Source organism: Aquarana catesbeiana, linkage group LG03, assembly GCF_042186555.1.
Source record: "Aquarana catesbeiana isolate 2022-GZ linkage group LG03, ASM4218655v1, whole genome shotgun sequence".
Taxonomy (NCBI): Eukaryota; Metazoa; Chordata; class Amphibia; order Anura; family Ranidae; genus Aquarana; species Aquarana catesbeiana.
Window position 1 is genome coordinate 381,888,131 of NC_133326.1, and position 19,497 is coordinate 381,907,627.

The window sequence follows — 19,497 nt, forward strand, 5'->3', positions numbered from 1 at the left end:
CCCATCAGGAGTGGAAGAAACAGGCCAAGAGTGATGGAAATAGAGCCCACAAGAGAGATCTTTAGAAAGATTCAGGGTGTCAAACCAATGTCCTAACCATAGTGTCCAATCACCTAAGGACACTAGCACAAAACAGACTTAGCTGAACCGGGAGGGGTTATGCCTGGGCAGTGATTCCTGCCTTTTTCTTCAGTGTCCTCTCACCTGAATGTGAACACATAACCCAAGTATGCAAAAAATATAACTTGGTGTCCTGTGATGTATGAGTAATGCAGTTATTTAAAAAGATAATGAAGAGTATACAAAGCCGAAAAATGTTTTTGCTTTGGAGTGAAATATATTAGAACTCCATCAGCAATATTTACTCACTGCCTGTCCTGATGACAATTGTTTTACCATACAGGAAGTGTGGGAAAATCTGCCACAGGGACAAAGACAGAAAAAAAAATCTAATAGGGGTTCTAGATTTTATTAAGTCGCTACTGGAGGGTTTACATCAGTTTCTATCTGGTAAAATGTTCTCAGAAGGACAGGAGGTGTGGGAAAATCTCTCTAACAGAGCCCTGAATAGCAGTAAAAAAAAAAAAAAACAGCAGTAGTTTCAATTATTCCCCATTCTATTTAAATAAAAAAAAAAAAAAAGGAATTTTGACATACCATATATACTCGAGTATAAGTCGAGTTTTTCAGCACATTTTTTTGTGCTGAAAGTGCCCCCCTCGACTTATACTCGAGTCAAGCACTCTTCTGCAGCAAAAAATTTCATTTTCCGAACCGAATTTGGGGCCCCGTATCTCAGGGCCACTTGGTGCTAGCAGTTCCTACCAACATATCCAAAGCTGGAGTTCCTAGCACCAAGTGGTCCCGAGATATGGGGCCCCAAAATAGGTTCGGAAAATGTCATTCTCTGTTGCAGAAAAGTGCTTGACATTTTCTGAACTGATTTTTGGGGCCCTGTATCTCGGGGTCACTTGGTGCTAGAAACTCCAGCTGGATATTTTATGGTGCTAGTTCCACTGGGTTTGCACACCAAATTTGGGGTTCCTAGCATTAAGTGGCCCCGAGATACGCGCCCCCAAAATCGGTTAACTGTGTCCATCTGCAGCAATGTCATTTCGGGACCCTTTGGGTTCAGAGACCCCAAATTTTGGCTGCAGCTAGGGGGCATCTAGGAACCCTTAACTACCAAGTTTGAAGTTTGGGGGACCTATGGCTGCAAATGGGTACAGTGAGGCTGCAAATGGGCATTGTTGACCCTCTTTTCCACTTACAGTAGCTGTGCATTTCTCACCCTCGTCTTATACTCAGGTCAATAAGTTTTTCCCATTTTTCTGTGGTAAATTAGGGCCTCGACTTATACTCGGAACGACTTATACTCGAGTATATACGGTACTTGTAAAATCTGTATATTGGAGTACAGTACAAGACACAGGAGTCAATTCAGAGACCATGGATTATGTTTCATAACATTCAGATGATTGGCCACTGGCAAAAGCATTGACGGGTCAGCCCCAGTGTCTCCATAAAACCTGGCCCACTCTGTGAGGTTCCAGTTTTGTAGCAAGCAATTAAGAGATCACAAAGGAGAGAGGGGAGGGACTTTTGTCCCGTACTGTACTCCAGCATACAGATTTTACTGGTTATTCAAAAATCCTCTTATCTTTGTTGTACAGTAGAGGATACAGGTATCAATTCATAGACCATGGAACATCCCAAACAATAATTCAGGGTTAGGCAACAAGCAGCTAAACAGCTGCAACAGGCCCACAGAAAGAAAACGAGAAGGCCAACAGGCTCCAAAAAAAAAAAACGTTAACAGTAGAAACACCTTCTTGCAGGGGTAATAGGGACCATTTGATTGGGAGATTTGCATTACAGAATTCAGGCGGTGGCTCCACTCAAGGGAGAGGTGCAGAATCCAGGCGTTGTATAGGCCCCAGAACAAGACTAAAAGTAAATGGGACAGAGAGGGAAATAGGAACTTCCCAGAAGGCAAGAAAGGAGGGCAAAATTACCACATCGGCAGGTGGGAGTGGGAGGAGGCCCAAGGGGAATTTTCCAAAAAGAAATGAGAGAAAAGGGGCCAGGTCCCCATGGAATAGCCATAGATGTATACTTGACTCCCAACCCCTATAGGGTATTAATGGCAAAATGTGTTGGGCCAGCAGGACATGGCAGGGAAATGAAGACGGCCAGAATGAGGATTAAGCCAGGGAGGCCATATCACAGCACAGCAGGGTAGTTGGGTATCAGGTTGTATAAATAACCTTGAGTAGAGGGGATTAGGAACTGGTTGCCAAAGTGAAATGACTATCCCTGTGCTGTCTTTAGGAGTATATGCAAAAGAGCAAAAAGGACAAAAGAACACTTCTAAAAAGTAAAATATTTTTTGACGAATCAGACAGACAAGAGTGTCATGATGAAGGTGGTGTCTGAAGAGACATTAGTATGTAGACAATAATATGTCAGAAAAAAAAAATTCCCACAGCGTTTAGGCACACCTTTTGAGAAGTATAAAAAGCAGCAGCTGCCTTTTTTTGGATGACAGAATTCAGGTGTTTGGAGGCCTATAGCCTCAAACTCTGAGGGATTCCACTGGTTATTCCAGGGTTTGAGAAGAATGCCAATAATTTAGCATCCCACAGACATAGTGAATGTCAGTATGTCCTTCGCTCTTGGCTGGCCACAAAATATTTGATGCTTTTGGTACATTCTCAGGAATTCGTATTAACTGTTCTGAATCTATTTTATTCTCCTTAGATCAAGCATGTTCAAAGTCTGTCCCGCAGGCCAATCGCGGCCCGGTTTTGAACGGCCCGCCTGGTTATCTAAACAAGCCTTTCTCAGCTAGTGTGCCGCGGGATCAGGGCTGTCAGATGAGCCTGATCCCCTACCGAACTGTACATCGGCGCTGTAAGAAGCTCTGTCAGCCTCAAAAGTGAAAGTAAAGTGCAGGGGAGTGTGCTGTGCTCTCTGCTTCCCCCTACAGTGCAGTACCCGGCTGAATGAGGAAGTTGGAAAGGTACAGTACTGTGTTAGAAGCTATATTCATTTTAAAAGGGCTTTATTCATGTGTCTGTGCATGTGTGTGTGTCTGTATGTGTGTGTGCATGTGTCTGTATGTGTGTGTCTGTATGTATGTATGTGTGCATGTGTCTGTATGTATGTATGTGTGCATGTGTCTGTATGTATGTCTGTGTGCATGTGTCTATATGTATGTCTGTGTGCATGTGTCTATATGTATGTCTGTATGTGTGTGTGTGCATGTGTCTGTATGTGTGTGCATGTGTGTGTGTATGTCTGCATGTATGTGTGTGTGTGTGTGTGTGTGTGTGTGTGTGCATGTGTCTGTATGTATGTGTGTGTGCGCATGTGTCTGTATGTATGTGTGTGTGCGCATGTGTCTGTATGTATGTGTGTGTGTGTGCATGTGTCTGTATGTGTGTGCATGTGTCTGTATGTGTGTGCATGTGTCTGTATGTATGTGCATGTGTCTGTATGTATGTGCATGTGTCTGTATGTATGTGCATGTGTCTGTATGTATGTCTGTGTGCGCGCGCGCATGTGTCTGTATGTATGTCTGTATGTGTGTGTGTGTGTGCGCGCGCATGTGTCTGTATGTGTGTGTGTGCGCATGTGTCTGTATGTATGTGTGTATGTGTGTGTGCATGTGTCTGTATGTGTGTGCATGTGTCTGTATGTACGTGTGTGTGCATGTGTCTGTATGTGTGCATGTGTCTGTATGTGTGTGTGTGCATGTGCCTGTATGTATGTCTGTATGTGTGTGTGTGCATGTGTCTGTATGTATGTCTGTATGTGTGTGTGTGTGCATGTGTCTGTATGTGTATGCATGTGTCTGTGTGTATGTATGCGTGTATGTTACTTTTAATATACTTTTATGTCTGTATGTGTGTGCATGTGTCTGTATGTGTGTGCGTGTCTGTATGTGTGTGCGTGTCTGTATGTATGTCTGTATGTGTGTATGTGTGTGTGTATGCATGTGTCTGTATGTATGTCTGTATGTGTGTGTGTGTGCGCATGTGTCTGTATGTACGTCTGTATATGTATGTGTGTGTGTGTGTGTGTGTGTGCGTGCGCATGTGTCTGTATGTATGTGTATGCATGTGTCTGTATGTGTGTGTATGTGTCTGCATGTGTCTGTGTGTATGTATGCGTGTATGTTACTTTTAATATGCCCCCCCCCCCCATTTCCTGTACCATCAGAACTGCTTTTGTAGGGCTTGTTTGTGATAGCAGCCAGGACTGCTGCTCCTCTGAAAAGCAATACAGGCACAGATCGCTTTTCAGAGGCATTTGACAGGCGGTAAAGAGGCATTATGTTGCCTCCTCACCACCTGTTTTAAGCCCGTAAATGCAGCATCATTATACTGCAATTGTGCAATGCACACAGTTGCGGGATATTTTGCACTGCAGCCCCATTCAGCCTGGGTATACCTCCAGCTGCAGCCACAGCATGTGTACACCCCCAGCTGCTCCCTCTGCAGCTAAAGGGGGAGAAGTTGGGGGTGGTAAAAACAGCTTAATCATGTGGTTTTACTGCCCCTCCAACCTGACATGTGAACAAGCCCTTGGTTCACATCTGTGTGGCTGCGTGCTATGTGTAGGGCAGCGCATTAATTTCAATGCGCTTCCCTACCCACAAAAATGCAGGGAAAGAAGTCCCCGACTTTTTTTTTTTTTTGAATTGCACTGAGAATTAACGGTACTCCTAAAGAGCAGAGCATTCGTCTGTGTGTCGGGAACGAGCGCGACAAAGGCAAGAGAATTCTTGTTGGGCAGTGTATTAGTGCTCGAACGAACACACTTAGACCGAATTTTAATGCTTCAAAGAATGTCAGGCAAAATGGTCGGCCCTCACACATGTTCACTTCATCAAATCTTGCCCTCTTTGAAAAAAGTTTGGACACCCCACCTTAGATGATCAAGTACTTACCCGTGTTGGCCCCTCTTCCTTGAAGTGGGTGACGGAATTTCGCCATTTATTGGTGCAGGTAACTAGGGATGTATCTCAGTACTATCCGCGCAATCTCCTCCCGCTGCTTTCCCTTCTCAAGGATAGGTGCTTGCCATGGTCCAGGCTTCCGTTATACCTTTTGGGGTGTATTAACCTCCTCAAAATGATGCTCCTGCTACATTTAACTATCTGTTCCGCAATTGTAGTAGACCGTAGTGTGGGATCTTTTATCTGAAACGGTGCCCTTCCTCGCCTGGCCAAATCTACGCTACACCTTCCTGGGCTACTGGGGGGGATTGGCCTTGCCTAATTTCCAGGTGTATTACTGGGCAGCGATGCTGGTGACAAGGTATTGGTGGTTTAAGGGTTCACGCTCTAATGCTGCAGTATGTGTTGGGGCTGACTGTCTAGGTTCATTATTGGATTTACAAAACTTAGTGTATAGAGGAGCAGGGGCATATGCTGAGGTGCCAGGTTCAACTAGGGTGACGTTGCAGGTCAGGGCAGCAGCTCGGCGGCGGTTTTGCGTGAGGGCTGCTGGTCACCTGTGCAGCCTCTATGGGGAAACTCTAGGTTAGCGCACTTTCGATCATTTCCTGACCCCCAAGTGTGGGCATGATATAGTATTAAAACACTCCGGGATATTATACCTGCGGGTTCGTTACTGACCTATACTCAGCTCTCTTGGGCATTTCACCTTTCGGGTTGGATGTTCTTCCGATATGACCAGTTGAAACATGCTGCCAGGGCTCAATTTCCTACTAAGCCTCTCCTTCAGCTAGATCCGGTTGAGGTGCTGCTCTCCCAGAGGGATGTGGCGAAACCGCTTTCTGCACTGCATGGGACCCTACTTGTTACGGACTCTCCTAACATTGAGAAATTATGGGACCTATGGAAACAGGATATCGCCACCCTGAATAGAGAGGACTGGGAGGATGATCTTGAAAACTTTCCTAAGTTAGTGGTCTCCTCCAGGGACAAATTGATCCAAACTAAATTTCTACATCGTGTGTATTTTACTCCGGTGAGATTGCACAGAATCTACCCAGACAGAGACCCACATTGCCACTGTTGTCGGGTGCACATAGGCACTTTCTTTCAAATGTTCTGGGAGTGCCCTAAAATCCTTGCTTTTTGGACTGACATATTTGAGCTTATTAATCTTAGACTGCAGGTAGTGATCCCTATGTCCCTGGAATTGGCCTTGTTAGGTATTCTGCACAGAGATCCCACCAAATAAAGTAAATTGCTGATCTCCTTCTTACTTTTCAAGAAGGTGATCCTATGTAAATTGTCCTCCCCACTCCCCCTACTTTGTCATCCTGGGAGGCCATGATTGATGCTGCGTTACCGCTTTATAAACTGATGTACATTAGTCATGGTTGCCCCTGGAAATTCAATGAGGTTTGGACTTCCCAATGATGTATCCTGACAGTTGAGCTGCGGTGTTCTTGACATCCTCTGTCTTTAGTTGTTACTCTCCCTTCCACCTCGCCCCCCTTCTCCCCCTCCCCCGTGCCAGTTCCCCCCTTTCCTCCAAGATGGAGAGCTGTGCTGTCAGGACCAGCATGGAATCCAGGCAAGATTGGTTTGACGGAGCGACTGAGCATGCTCCGAAACATGTACTGCCCACTCTGACAACAATACCAGTTGCCTGGATTCCATGATAGTCCTGACAGCACGGCCCTCCATCTTGGGTCAGAGACACAGTGTTTGCCACCGCTAGTCGGCTGGAACTTCCACCTGCAGCTGTCTCAGGTGATCCCAGCGCATACTTTGAGTCATCCTGAAGGCTGGGAAGGCCTTCTTGCTTTCCTTTTTTGTTTCAGTTTCAATCTTGTCCTTGTCTGGCTTTTATCATTCTCATTGTCTTTACCTTTTTGCTGGCTGTCTGTCAGCACTTCTCACCAAGGTACTGTAAGAACTTCAATCTTCCCCTCCTTTCGACCATGTCTTGTACATGCGAGTGGTGATAAATGCTCTAAATGTATGTTTTATGCTATAGACTATATATATCAGGATTGCTAAACCCTTCCCCAAAGAAGGATCTTTAAGGACTCTGAAGCACGTTGGCGACTGGTTTATGCATATTTCCTGTATTTGGGACTTAGCGGTTCCTTTTGTCTTGTGGCTACAGACCACACATTTTTTCATGTCTTCTGTATGTACATTTTATACTGTTATTTCCTTTTAATGACTTTTTGATACCAATAAATATTACTTATTTAATACTATATATATTTACCATTTGTACATTCTTTGAGCCTAAAAAGTCCCAATCTTTTGAGGGGAAATTCTTTTCTCCATTTATTAGAATTGTGTCTGGCAGGCAGTAGTGCCCACCAAGCACAACAGGAGGTATAGTTCCCACCACAGCCATAAAGCAAAGTATCACAGTCGTGGCATGTGTTCATCCCAAGCCACTGCCCCTTCAGCTAAAGGGTGAGCAGTAAAACCTTGTGGTTGTGCTGCATTTTTACACCGTTAATTTAAACAAGCCCTAAGGCCCCTTTTCACACTTGTACGACCTGAAAGTAGCACGAATTTGCCATGAATTCGGCATGACTTGAAGCAATACCTGTGTAATCCTGAGGTCTATGGACCTCAAGTCGCATCAAAGTCAGACCAAGGTAGCGCAGGGAAACTTTGAAGTTGCTGCGACTTGAAGTTGCACAGATATGAACGTACTCATTGGAAATCATGGGGTATAATTTGTCATATGACTCAGAAGCCTAAAAGTCGCAAGACAAGTTGCACAAATGTGAAAGGGGCCTAAGACTGCAATGATTCTAGTATGGTAGTGATCACTTGCTAAGGCCCCTTTCACATTTTGTGTAAAAGGCGTGCACATTTCTGCTCGCAATCATTTTAGTGTGTTTGGTGACTACACATACACTTTATAACAACCAAAGATTTGTGTGGGTTGTGTGTGCAAACATTATATACACATTACAAACCATGCCTTCAGCAAAGACAATTAGCTGTTTCTCTGTTAAAAAGACTGAAATCAGAGGAAAAAAAAAAAAAAAAAACACAATCATGTGATTAGTCCTATATTTGTGTGCCCTTTATAGCTAGAATGGCACATTTCATGTCCAAGAGATGGTTTGTAAGGTTACACTTCCTGCTGTACAGCACTCTGGTCACTGCAGAGAGGAATGGAATGTGGATGGGGATAACAATTCCATTCCTCGTCTTTCCCCACTCACATAAAGGCCCAGAAACACCCACAGCAACTCTAGGACCCACCCACATCAACTCTCAGAACTGATACAAGTGACTCCCATAGCCTGCCCTAAAACTACAGAGGCTTAAAGGATCATGGGACATGTAGTGTCAGAACTGGTAACGGAAGGAAACAGGAAGTCTTGAACTTTGAAATTCAGCCAGGAGAAGGAATGACCTCACAGACACAGAAACCTGCTGTATGCAGCTAAAGTGGGCAAGTCACACACAATCTGACAGTGGGGATGCAATTAATTTACTTGCACAATGCATATGTTGCTTTGGGGAAGAAAAGCTGCAGTTCTTCTTTAACTATTTGGAAGAGTCATTTTGTCGATTGTCAGATGTTCAAAATGATTATTTTTTACCCCTTCCTCCCTCCCCAAGATCAAAATTTGTTCCTTGATGGTATGTGAGGTCAAACGCAGGTCTAGACCAGACTGGAGGAAGGACAGGATGCGTCCCACAGAGTACTTACTAGGATGAAATTTCCTCCTCATGCACCACACCAAACAGACTTTCCGAATGCGATGGTAGACTTTGCAAAAAGTCAACTTTCTAGCTTTCAAGAGGGTAGGGATGACCAAATCAGATAGGCCCCCGTCCCTTAGGAATTAGGCTTCAACAGTCAAGCCATTAAAGTGGTTGTAAAGGCACAAGGTTTTTACCTTCATGCATTAAGGTAAAAAACCTTCTATGTGCAGCAGCCCCTCTAATACATACCTGAGCACCCTCTCGATGCAGCGATATCCAGGAGAGCCTTGGCTCTCTGGGGACCCAAAATCCTTATTGGCTTTTGGCAGCAGCAAGCCAATCAGGAGATGGAGGGGACGGGGCCAAGCCGCAGCTCCGTGTTTGAATACACACACAGAGCAGCGGCTCAGCTTGGTTACCCCCATAGAAAGCTGCTTACTGTGAGGGCACTTGGCAGGAGAGAGGGGCCAGGAGTGCCGATGTGGCACCCAAGGAGGATCAGGGCTGCTCTGTGCAAAACCACTGCACAGAGCAAGTACGTATAACAAGTCTGTTATTTTTTTAAAATAAAAAACAAGACTTTAATATCACTTTAAAACCAGTGACCAAGCTGCAGGATGGTGGATCAGCCCATTGGCCAAAAGGTCCTTTTGATTTAGGAGAGCCCACAGAAAGTCTGCCGGAGAATGTCCAAGTACCAACGTTCTTTGGGGCCAGTTTGGTGCAATGAGAAGCACCAGAATGCCCTCCATCTTGATCCTGCAGAACAGGTAAGGGACAAGCTAGAGAGGCAAAAAAGACATACATAAAGGTGGAATTGATCCCACAGAGTTAGAGCGTTCATTGCAAAGACCTGGTACTGGTGACAAATCTGTCCAGTTTGCTGTTGTATCTGAAAGCTGGGAGATTCATATCTGGCATCCCCCAAGTTGCGGTATGGGGCTTGGAATATCTCTGCATAGAGAGCCCATTCTACTGGAACCAAACTTTGATGACTGAGAAAGTCTGTCTGCCAATTTTTCATGCCTGGGATGTGGATGGCGGACAGGGCAAGAAAACACCGTTCTGCCCAAGAGAGGATCAAGTCTGCTTATCTGAGAGGGGTGACTTCTGTTGCTGGCTAATGCAGGCCACAGCTGTGGCATTGTCTAACTGGTTTATTGCCATGTCATCTTGCAACTGAGGGGTCCAGCCTTAAAGTGAAAACCAAATTGCTGATTTTCAGGATGTTTAATCATTCCTATCTGTTTGTCTAAAAGAGGTAGCTGTTACTAATGCCCCATTTTGAATCGAAATCTTAAGATCCCAAAATTGGATCTCACTAGGACTGACCTCATAGCTGAGCATTATCCCCTATCATTGGCATTCAGAAATTCCAGAAAGGATTCTACTGAATCCCCGTTTCCATCCCAAATAAAAAAGACATCATCTATAAAACATTTCCAAAGAATTAAATCCAGATGCCTCTCACACAAAATTACGTCTCCTTCCCAAATGACCATGAATAGGTTGGCCATATTGTAGATAGTAAGAACCATTGTGCTAAAAATAGTTATGCGTCATAGAAAATTATAACAGGTCCACAATGAAGTCATTTTGAATATTCAGGATGGGGGAATCTCAAAATAAAGGACCAGACCGCATCATAACCCAAACTGTGTGAAATGGCCGTATATAGGGATGCCACATCTGCTGTATGTTGACTTCCATTGCACATCACTCAATATTTTAATCACATGCTTAGTATTCCTCAAAAAAGAGGGGTGTCAGGGCTGGGCTCAGCCCTTCCTTCTCTGAGCTGGCCGCTCAGCTGTCGACTAATTGCCCGCTCCCATCTCTCTCCACAGTTACCCAGCTGTTGTTGATTCTGCTCGTCAGTCCAGCCTGCTTAAAGCCTTCCAGCTCACTTGATCTCTGCCTTCGCCTGTCAACATCACAGAGACATTTTCCTGCGTTCCTGTTGAACACTTGCTCGTCTGACGTTCCATCTGGCTCCTGATCCTGCTTGCTGTTATACTACGTTTATCTCTGGCTCTCTGACATTTGCTTTGCTAACTACCTGATCCGGTTACTGAACTCCAGCTTGTTTTGACTATGCTTACTCTGTTTACCTTATTATTAAACAAGTGTGATTTAACTATACTTCTGTCTCGGTCTGATTGATGGTTCCTGATAGTAGGCGAAGGCCATGAATTCAGAAGATGCAGTCAATCCACTTGTTGGTAATATCCAAAAATCCAGATTGGATAAGCAAGATCACTGCATGGATCAGTTTGCCATAGCTTTACAAACGCTCCTGAGTCGCACGGCTCACCTGGAAACTCCCACTGTGGCTGCTCCAGTACAACCTGAGTTTCAGGCCATCCCTGCTGCTGCGCCAGTCTCTGTGCAGGCACCCGCCTCGAGTATTACCTCTATAAGAGGTATGTCTATTTCCACTCCGCTTCCCCAGCGATTTGGGGACAATCCAGTTCAATGCAGAGGGTTTCTCAACCAGGTTGAGATTTACTTTGAGATGCTGCCTCAGGCGTTTCCCACGGACAGAAGCAAAGTAGGTTTCATGATATCTTTGCTTTCTGAGAGAGCCTTGGCCTGGGCAAACCCTCTATGGGAGATGCAAAAACCTGTTGTCTTGAGTTACCCTCAGTTTGTGGCCTCCTTTAAAAGGGTATTTGACATTCCCGCACGCTCCACTTCTGCTGAATTCCGTACTCTGGCAGCAGAGGTTGCTTGGAACAATGAGGCCCTCGTGGCTTCTTTTTCTCATGGTTTCTCGGATTCCATTAAGGATGAGATAGCAGCCCAAGATATACCCACTGAGCTGGAGAGGTTGATCACATTTGCCATCCTCACTGACTCCAGACTCAGAGAAAGACTTTTTTAAGGTGCGCTTGCGGAAGCCTCCTGTATGTTTGCCTCCGAGCTTTGCAGTCCCACCCGTGCCTCCCTCACCTCCCATGCCTCCTGGTACCGAGTCGGTCAGTGAAGATGCACTTGGGCTTCACTCGTCTCCTTGCGGATGAGAGAGTCTTTAGGAGGAGGGAGAGATTGTGCCTTTATTGTGGCCAGGCAGGTAACTTTTTGAAGTCTTGTCCTACCCGTCCAGGGAACGCTCGAACCTTGAGGTCCTGTCATGGACAGACCTTAGGTGGCGTTGTTTTGTCCCCAGTTATCCAGAAGGATAAGCCCCTGGTTTCACTCACCCTTTCTTGGGCTGAGTCATCCATCGAGATTCAGGCTCTAATCGACTCTGGAGCTGCAGGCCTGTTTATTGATGCTGCCTTTGTATTGCAGCACTCGATTCCGCTGCAGCTGCGTGACACTCCACTTGCCATTGAGGGTCTTGACGGGAGACCTCTACAGCCTGCCCATGTGACTCATGAGATGGTTCCGTTGTCCATGGCTGTAGGGCCTCTTCACCATAAGATAATCCAATTCCAAGTTATTTCCTCACCTAGGTTTCCGCTGGTTATTCTTGGTTACAGAGGCACAACCCTTCTTTTGATTGGCTCCGTGCTGAGGTTCTCTCCTGGTCACCGCAATGCAGTGAGACAGGCTTCCAGAAGGTATCCAAGGTCCTGTGCACCTCTTCACTCTCCTCCCTGCTGGAGAAGTACCGTGATTTTAGCGATGTCTTTGGCAAAGGTCAAGCTGGTAGTTTGCTTCCACACCGGCCTTATGATTGCGCAATTGACCTTCAACCTGGTGCCATACCCCCTCGTGGCTGAGTTTACCCTTTGTCAGTCTTGGAGGATAAGGCCATGGAGGCGTATGTTGCAGATGCACTTTCTCGAGGTTTCATCCGCAAATCCTCATTTCCTGCTGGTGCTGGTTTCTTCTTTGTGAAGAAGAGTGGTGAACTGAGACCTTGTATTGATTATAGGGGTTTTAATCGTTTCACGATTAAGAATGCCTATCTGATTCCGTTGATTACAGAGTTATTTGACCGCCTCAAGGGAGCAAAGCAAAGCTTGATTTGAGAGGGGCATACAATCTCGTGAGGATTAAGGAGGGCGACGAGTGGAAAACTGCGTTTAATACCAGAACAGGCCATTATGAGTACCTCGTAATGCCTTTTGGCCTTTGTAACGCCCCGGCAGTTTTCCAGGAATGTATTAACGATGTCCTCCGAGATTTGTTGCAGTTATGTATGGTGGTTTATCTCGATGATATCCTCATGTTTTCCAAGTCTCTGGAGAGCCACCACACAGATGTCTGTTGTATGCTTCAGAAACTAAGAGAAAACAATCTATCTTGTAAACTGGAGAAGTGCGAGTTCCATCGTAAAACAGGTTAAATTCCTGGGCTATTTCATTTACATTGCTGGTTTTTCGATGGACCCAGAGAAACTTCCGGTAGTCCTACAGTGGCCCCGACCCGTTGGTTTACGCCCTCTGCAGAGTTTCCTGGGCTTTGCCAACTATTATTAAGTTCATTCGTAACTTCTCGTCTCTGGTCAAGCCCCTGACTGATATGACCAGAAAGGACGATAACCCACAGAGTTGGTCTCCGGAGTCCATTAAGGCCTTTGAGAGTCTCAAGGCTGCCTTTGTTTCTGCTCCTGTGTTGGCACATCCTGATCCTACATTGCCTTTTTTCCTAGAAGTTGATGCTTCTGAGACTGGAGTTGGTGCCCTTCTGTCTCAAGGTCCAAACTCAGAGCGCTATGCATCCGTGTGGCTACTTTTTCCAAGAAATTGTAACCTGCAGAGTGCAATTACGAGATTGGTGACAGAGAGCTGTTGTCTCTATTCTTTCAGGGCTAAAATGATCACCATCTCCTTGAAGGTACCACTGTGCCGGTTCTCATTCTGACCATAAGAATCTCACATTCTTATCTGAGGCTAAGCGCCTCTCTCCCAGAAGGGCGCGATGGGCTCTTTTCTTGTCGAGTTTTAACTACATTGTCTCATTCTTACCCGGTACTAAGAATGGAAGGGCTGACGCCTTGTCACGACAATTTTCCTCTACTTCCAAGATGGAGTTGGTTCCGGTTCCTGTGATTCCTCCTGATAGTATTCTGGCTACGGTTCGCACCAGTCTTACTTCTCCTTTGGGTGACAAAATTCTTGCTGCTCAGGTCCATGCTCCTCCTGAGAAACCTTGTGACCACTGCTTTGTCCCAGAGTGTCTCTGTACTGCCATGCTCCAGACTTACCATTCTCCCAAGGCTGCTGGCCACCCTGGGAAGAATCAACTCGTTTGGGCCATTTCCCAACAATTCCCAACTAGTCTAGGGGCTGATGTAACTGCCTTCGTAGCTGCCTGTTCCATGTGTGCTCAGAGTAAGATTCCACGACACCTTCCAGTGGGCCTCCTACAACCCAACCTATACCCAATGGAGAGAGGCCCTGGACCCACCTGTCTATGGATTTCATTGTGGAGTTATCCGACTCCCAAGGCAACACTGTTATCCTTATGGTGGTTGACCGGTTCTCAAAGATGTGTCATTGTATTCCACTTAAGAAATTGCCCACTTCTAAGGAACTGGCTTCCATTTTTGCTCGGGAGATCTTTTGCTTACATGGGCTACCCAAGGTGATTGTCTCGGACAGGGGTAGTCAGTTTATCTCCCGGTTCTGGTGAGCCTTTTGTGCACAGTTGGGAATTCAGCTTGCTTTCTCCTCTGTGTATCACCCACAGTCTAATGGGGCCTCAGAACAAGCCAATCAGTCCTTGGAGCAATTCTTACGTTGCTATATTTCTGACCATCATAAACAACTGGTCAGACCTATTACCGTGGGCAAAGTTTGCTCACAACAGTGCCTTGAATTTTGCTTCCTTATTGTCCCCGTTTATGGTGAATTATTATTTCCAACCTTCCATGTTGCCTTACTCGTTTGTTCCGCAGAGTATTCCTGCAATAGAGGAGCATCTCCATGGTCTTCGTTCCACTTGGACACAAGTTCAGGAGGCTTTGCAACATGCTAACGATAGGTACAGACTCCATGCTGAGCGCAGATGCCTGCCTGCACCTTCCTACCAGGTTGGGGACAGAGTCTGGCTGTCGTCTCGCAACCTCTGACTTTGTGTTCCTTCTTTGAAGTTTGTACCTCGGTTTATTGGGCCTTTCCGTATCCTTCGCAAGATTAACCCAGTGGCTTATTCCTTGGACCTTCCTCCTAGTATGCGCATCTCAAATGTGTTTCATGTCTCCTTATTGAAACCTTTGCTCTGCAATCGCTTTACCACCTCGACGCCACGTCCTCATCTTATACAGGTTGAGAACAATGAGGAGTATGCAGTACAATCCATTGTTGACTCCCGTAGGTTCCGTGGGCGCATACAGTACCTGGTGCATTGGAAGGGGTACGGTCCGGAGGAACGCTCTTGGGTCTCATCCTCGGACGTACATGCCCCTGTCCTCCTCCGTGATTTCCACAGATGTTTTTCCCTCAAGCCCGATGGTCCTCCGAGGGGGAGGGGTCGTTGAGGAGGGGGTACTGTCAGGGCTGGGTTCAGCCCTTCCTTCTATGAGCTGGCCGCTCAGATGTCGGCTAATTGCCAGCTCCCATCTCTCTCCAGTGTTACCTAGCTGTTGTTGATTCTGCTCGTCAGTCCTGCCTACTTAAAGCCATCCAGCTCACTTGATCTCTGCCTTCGCCTTTGTCAACATCACAGAGACTTTATCCTGCGTTCCTGTTGAAGACTTGCTCGGCTGACGTTCCTTCTGGCTCCTGTTCCTGCTTGCTGTACTACTACGTTTATCTCTGGCTCTCTGACATTTGCTTGGCTGACTACCTGATCCGGTTACTGAACTCTGGCTTGTTTTGACTACGCTTATTCTGTTTACCTTATTATTATTAAAAAAGTGTGTTTTAACTATACTTTGGTCTCGGTCTGATTCATGGTTCTTGATAAGGGGGTGCCCATCACCAGGGGTTGTAAATAATGATCTATGTTTTACTGAAAAATAATTATCTATGTATTTGCCCGCTTTCGTGGTAATTGAGTCAATCCCACTGATGATGGGCTGTCCTGGATGATTTATCAGGCTTTTATGCATCTTAGGCAAAGAATACATGGTAGGTAACCTGGGAGCTAGTGGTACCAGGAACTCCTTTTCTTTTTTTATTTAAGATAGCTGATCTAAAGCCCCTGTCCATCCGTTTAATTCCTTTTTTTTATACAGTGAAGTTGGCTCTAATGACAAAAGGGTATAGTTATTAGCATCTGCGAAAAGTCTATCTATTTCACATGCATAAGCTTCTTTGTGGAAAATGACAAAATCCCTCCCTTTATCTGCTGGGCAGATTACTATATCCCTTCTGGTACACAGGTTTTTCCAGACCTGTAGTGAAATCTTTTTGGGGTTTAATATGTTTCACTGTCATAGCTTCTATGTCTTTTAAGACCAAGTCACAAAAACAGTAATGTTGGGAGCAATATTCCCTGAGGGATTGAAAAGTGAAGCATTAGCCAGACCTGAATATACCATACCAGATGAACCTGTGACAGGTTGTCCAGCAGGATTGATTGAAAAATACCTCTTAATTCTCTGCGTGTATTTTTGCACATCAACAAAAGTTTGAAATGTACTCAAATTTCGAGGAAGTGTGAATTTGAGACCCTAAGAGTGGCAACTTCCTTATCAGAGTGCCTTACCACTCAAATTATTGATATCATTTTCACTTAAACTTGCCTTCTTTTTGGAGTGAAGGAGTCTCCCCGCTCTGGTCCCTCTCTTGCATCTACATTTGTGCCCGAATGAAAATCCTGTTAGATGGTACCATCCCTGATTATAATTTTGCCCAGAGTAAGGTGGAGCCATAGGTGATCCCTAATTACCGTTGGCTCATCATCCCTCTCTGTACCCACTATGGGGGCATACCTATTATAAGTATCAGCACCATAAATATTAGAGGGACGTCTTCCCTATGTGGGCCATTACATTTGACCCTCTTATTATTGCATGGATGTTGTCCCCCTGTGCCTCTCTGGGGTGAAGAGGGGATCCTTTAATAAGGGGGATAATTCCTTTGGTTGTATGGAATCTGTGAATCACTAGATCTATACAGTGGTCTCCCTCATCGATTTTGTTTATTGTTTCTAGAAGACTGTGACCAACCATTTTTCCCCATTTGGACCTGGAGATGGCTGGTAAACACCTTTGTCTCTAGCCAACCCATTATTGCAAGGGGAGGAAGCAGTATCATGGGGAGCCCCAACCTGGGTCTCTTGTATAGATTGCACCACTGGTTAATTAGAACCAGCTAGTTCCAATTACCATTTAAAAATAACATTACTCTTGTAATCTTTAATGTTTCTGTTGTAATTCTTCTTATTTGTTTTGATTCCTCTATAATGAGAGTAGCTTTAAAAGCCATTGATTTAAGCATATATTCAGGGTAATTTTTATATGGGATACATTTATTTTTAATGATCTTAACATCCGCATCAAGTAAAGATAATTTCCGTTTTTTTTGCAACTAAAAATGTAAAAAAAAACAATACCTGGTTCATTAAAAAATGTAAACCATTCCTCTAATTCTCCATCCTCCTTTTACAGATTTGATTCCCCACCTTAGGTACGATATTATCTTTACTGTTCTAAAAAAGCAATGTCCCATTTAGTGTGTATTTCTGTTATGAGATTTTTTTAAGCCTCAAAATATCCTGCAAGGTCCTCCCTTGGCTCTTCTTTCTCATCAAAAACACCCTCTATATTAATTTGATATTGTGTTCTATAATCAAATACATCTATATTGCAATGTGATGCCTGATTCACACAAGTAATTAACTCAAAAGACAGCTGCAGATAATCAACAAAAAAAGAGGAAAAAGATCTGCGCTTGTGATAAATAACCAGCTGCTGATACCTTGATACCAGGCATATATAAAACTAGTAAAAGAGTGCATAGTTTTAAACCAAACAATGTGACTAAACACAATTTTTTGACTTGGAACCATGCCCCTCAGGGGTTGATGGTGTTGCAATTTTGTCTTGTACGTTTTTGCTTTGATTATATGTGTCTTTTAAATTTGTAACATTAAATTGTTATTTATGACCATTAGGGGATTTCCTTCTTGGTTTGTTCTCTAGTATGTCGTGCCCGAGCGATGGGGATTCACGTTAAATTCCTAATACATTTTTAATTTTTATTATTTTATATTTTTTTCTTATAGATTATTATGCATTAGAATTATTCCTGGGTGTCTTCTTGTTATCAGCCACAAGATAGTGATGGCACCAAGCCCTCTTATTATTTACAACCTTGATGGTTTGTAATAGACTGTCTGGCTTCCTGGTGCTTTATTAACATATTAAAACTTAGTACGTCCCTTTTCTTGTTTTTAACCAATCATGGTGGACACTCCTCCTTTGGATTCTGCATATATTTGAATGGCTCCAGCGTGTGTGCATGCCCCTGATGATGTTATTTCTGATGAAATGCATAGGACGGAGCCACTCACACACGCTGTGGCGCATGCGCAATTGATGTTCAGCCATCTTTGTTACTTGGAGACGGACCTGTTTGCGGCTTTAGTGTTTTATATGCTGTTTTCAACTGACATAAATGTAAGTGCAATACCTTTTAAATAAACTGTATGTCTTGAAATACTTTACTATGTGAAGCCTTCATCTTGCATATGTATGAACCATTGATTGTGGGCGAGGACCTGTTGGATTGGCTTTCTGTACAGGAGCATATACAATGTTTTAGAGTGTAATGCTTTACACATACGCACCATTATCCAGACTGTGCTGCTTTTCTTGTTTCTCTTGGTTCACCTGCTGAACAGTACGGTTAAGGTCCACCCCCTGCAGTTTAGAAGCATGCTGTGCTATCTTCCGCTCCACATCTCTCAACTCCATCTGAAATAAAAACATTGAAATATCTTGACTCTACCTTTATCAAGCAGTGTACAGAGAAAAAGCCCTCCCAAAAATGGGATTATAACACCACTAAGTTTCAGGCGCTGGCCCTATGGAGGAACTCACTGTGCACTGCCCCAGAGCCAATCCTATGCAGCCATCATAGAAACACATGGAGTGACTGAATTGGGTAGGCGAGATGAAGACAGAGCTATCTGGAACTTAATAAGGATGTGGAGCCTTCAGTCAAACAGTGCCGAGCCAATGTAAAGCTAAACAGTTTATTGAAGATAAATTACAGTACATATGGTACCAAGCTGGTGTAGGTGGATAAAGGTGGGCTAATGTCCGCTGGGCAGAAGGCTAGAAAAACTCCACCATAATCATACAACACACCTATGGTGTAGGTCCGTGGATGGCTGGATGCTGGGAGCCAAGCCAGAGTCGGTTGTGGTTTGAGTAGGGGTTGTGGAGATCAGAGTGAGTCTGTGCCCTCCAAGCCTTGTTTCAGGAACAGTGACCAGCCTCGTTTCTCAAAACTATGTGGAAGATGAAAGCAGTATTGGTGGTGCGGAGAGAATTCCCAGAGACTAACAAATGGTACTGCCCTGCCCACTCCCCGCCATCATCTGTAAGGGCTTTAAATTCTTCAGTTGCCGCTACACCCGTGAGTTGACAAAGCACATGCGCGCGAAATGTGTCGTCACTGCAACTATACTGCGCCCTGACATTGCTATGACGTCATACGGGAGTGCTGCCAGACTTCGGATTGGCTCCCAGCATCCACGGACCTACACCCATAGGTGTGCTGTATGATTACGGCGGAATTTTTCCTTCCTTCTGCCCACCGGACCCAGCAGAAAATAGCCCATGTTTATCCACCTACACTGGCCTGGGATCGTATGTACTGTAATTTATCTTCAATAAACTGATTAGCCTTTACATCAGCTCGGCACTGTTTGACTGGAGGCTCCACATCCTCTTTGAGTTTTGGATAGCGCTGTAG

General features: G+C 44.8%; 1 protein-coding gene across 2 annotated transcripts in view; it reads right to left on the reverse strand.

Moving 5' to 3' along the window:
* Nucleotides 1-19,497, reverse strand: part of RAD50 (RAD50 double strand break repair protein) — a 463,790-nt gene that overhangs the window by 191,568 nt on the left and 252,725 nt on the right. For both annotated transcript variants that reach the window (XM_073620674.1, XM_073620673.1), the window contains exon 16: nucleotides 18,365-18,491. In XM_073620674.1, coding sequence (XP_073476775.1) covers nucleotides 18,365-18,491 — 127 coding nt within the window. The remainder of the gene's footprint in view (nucleotides 1-18,364; nucleotides 18,492-19,497) is intronic.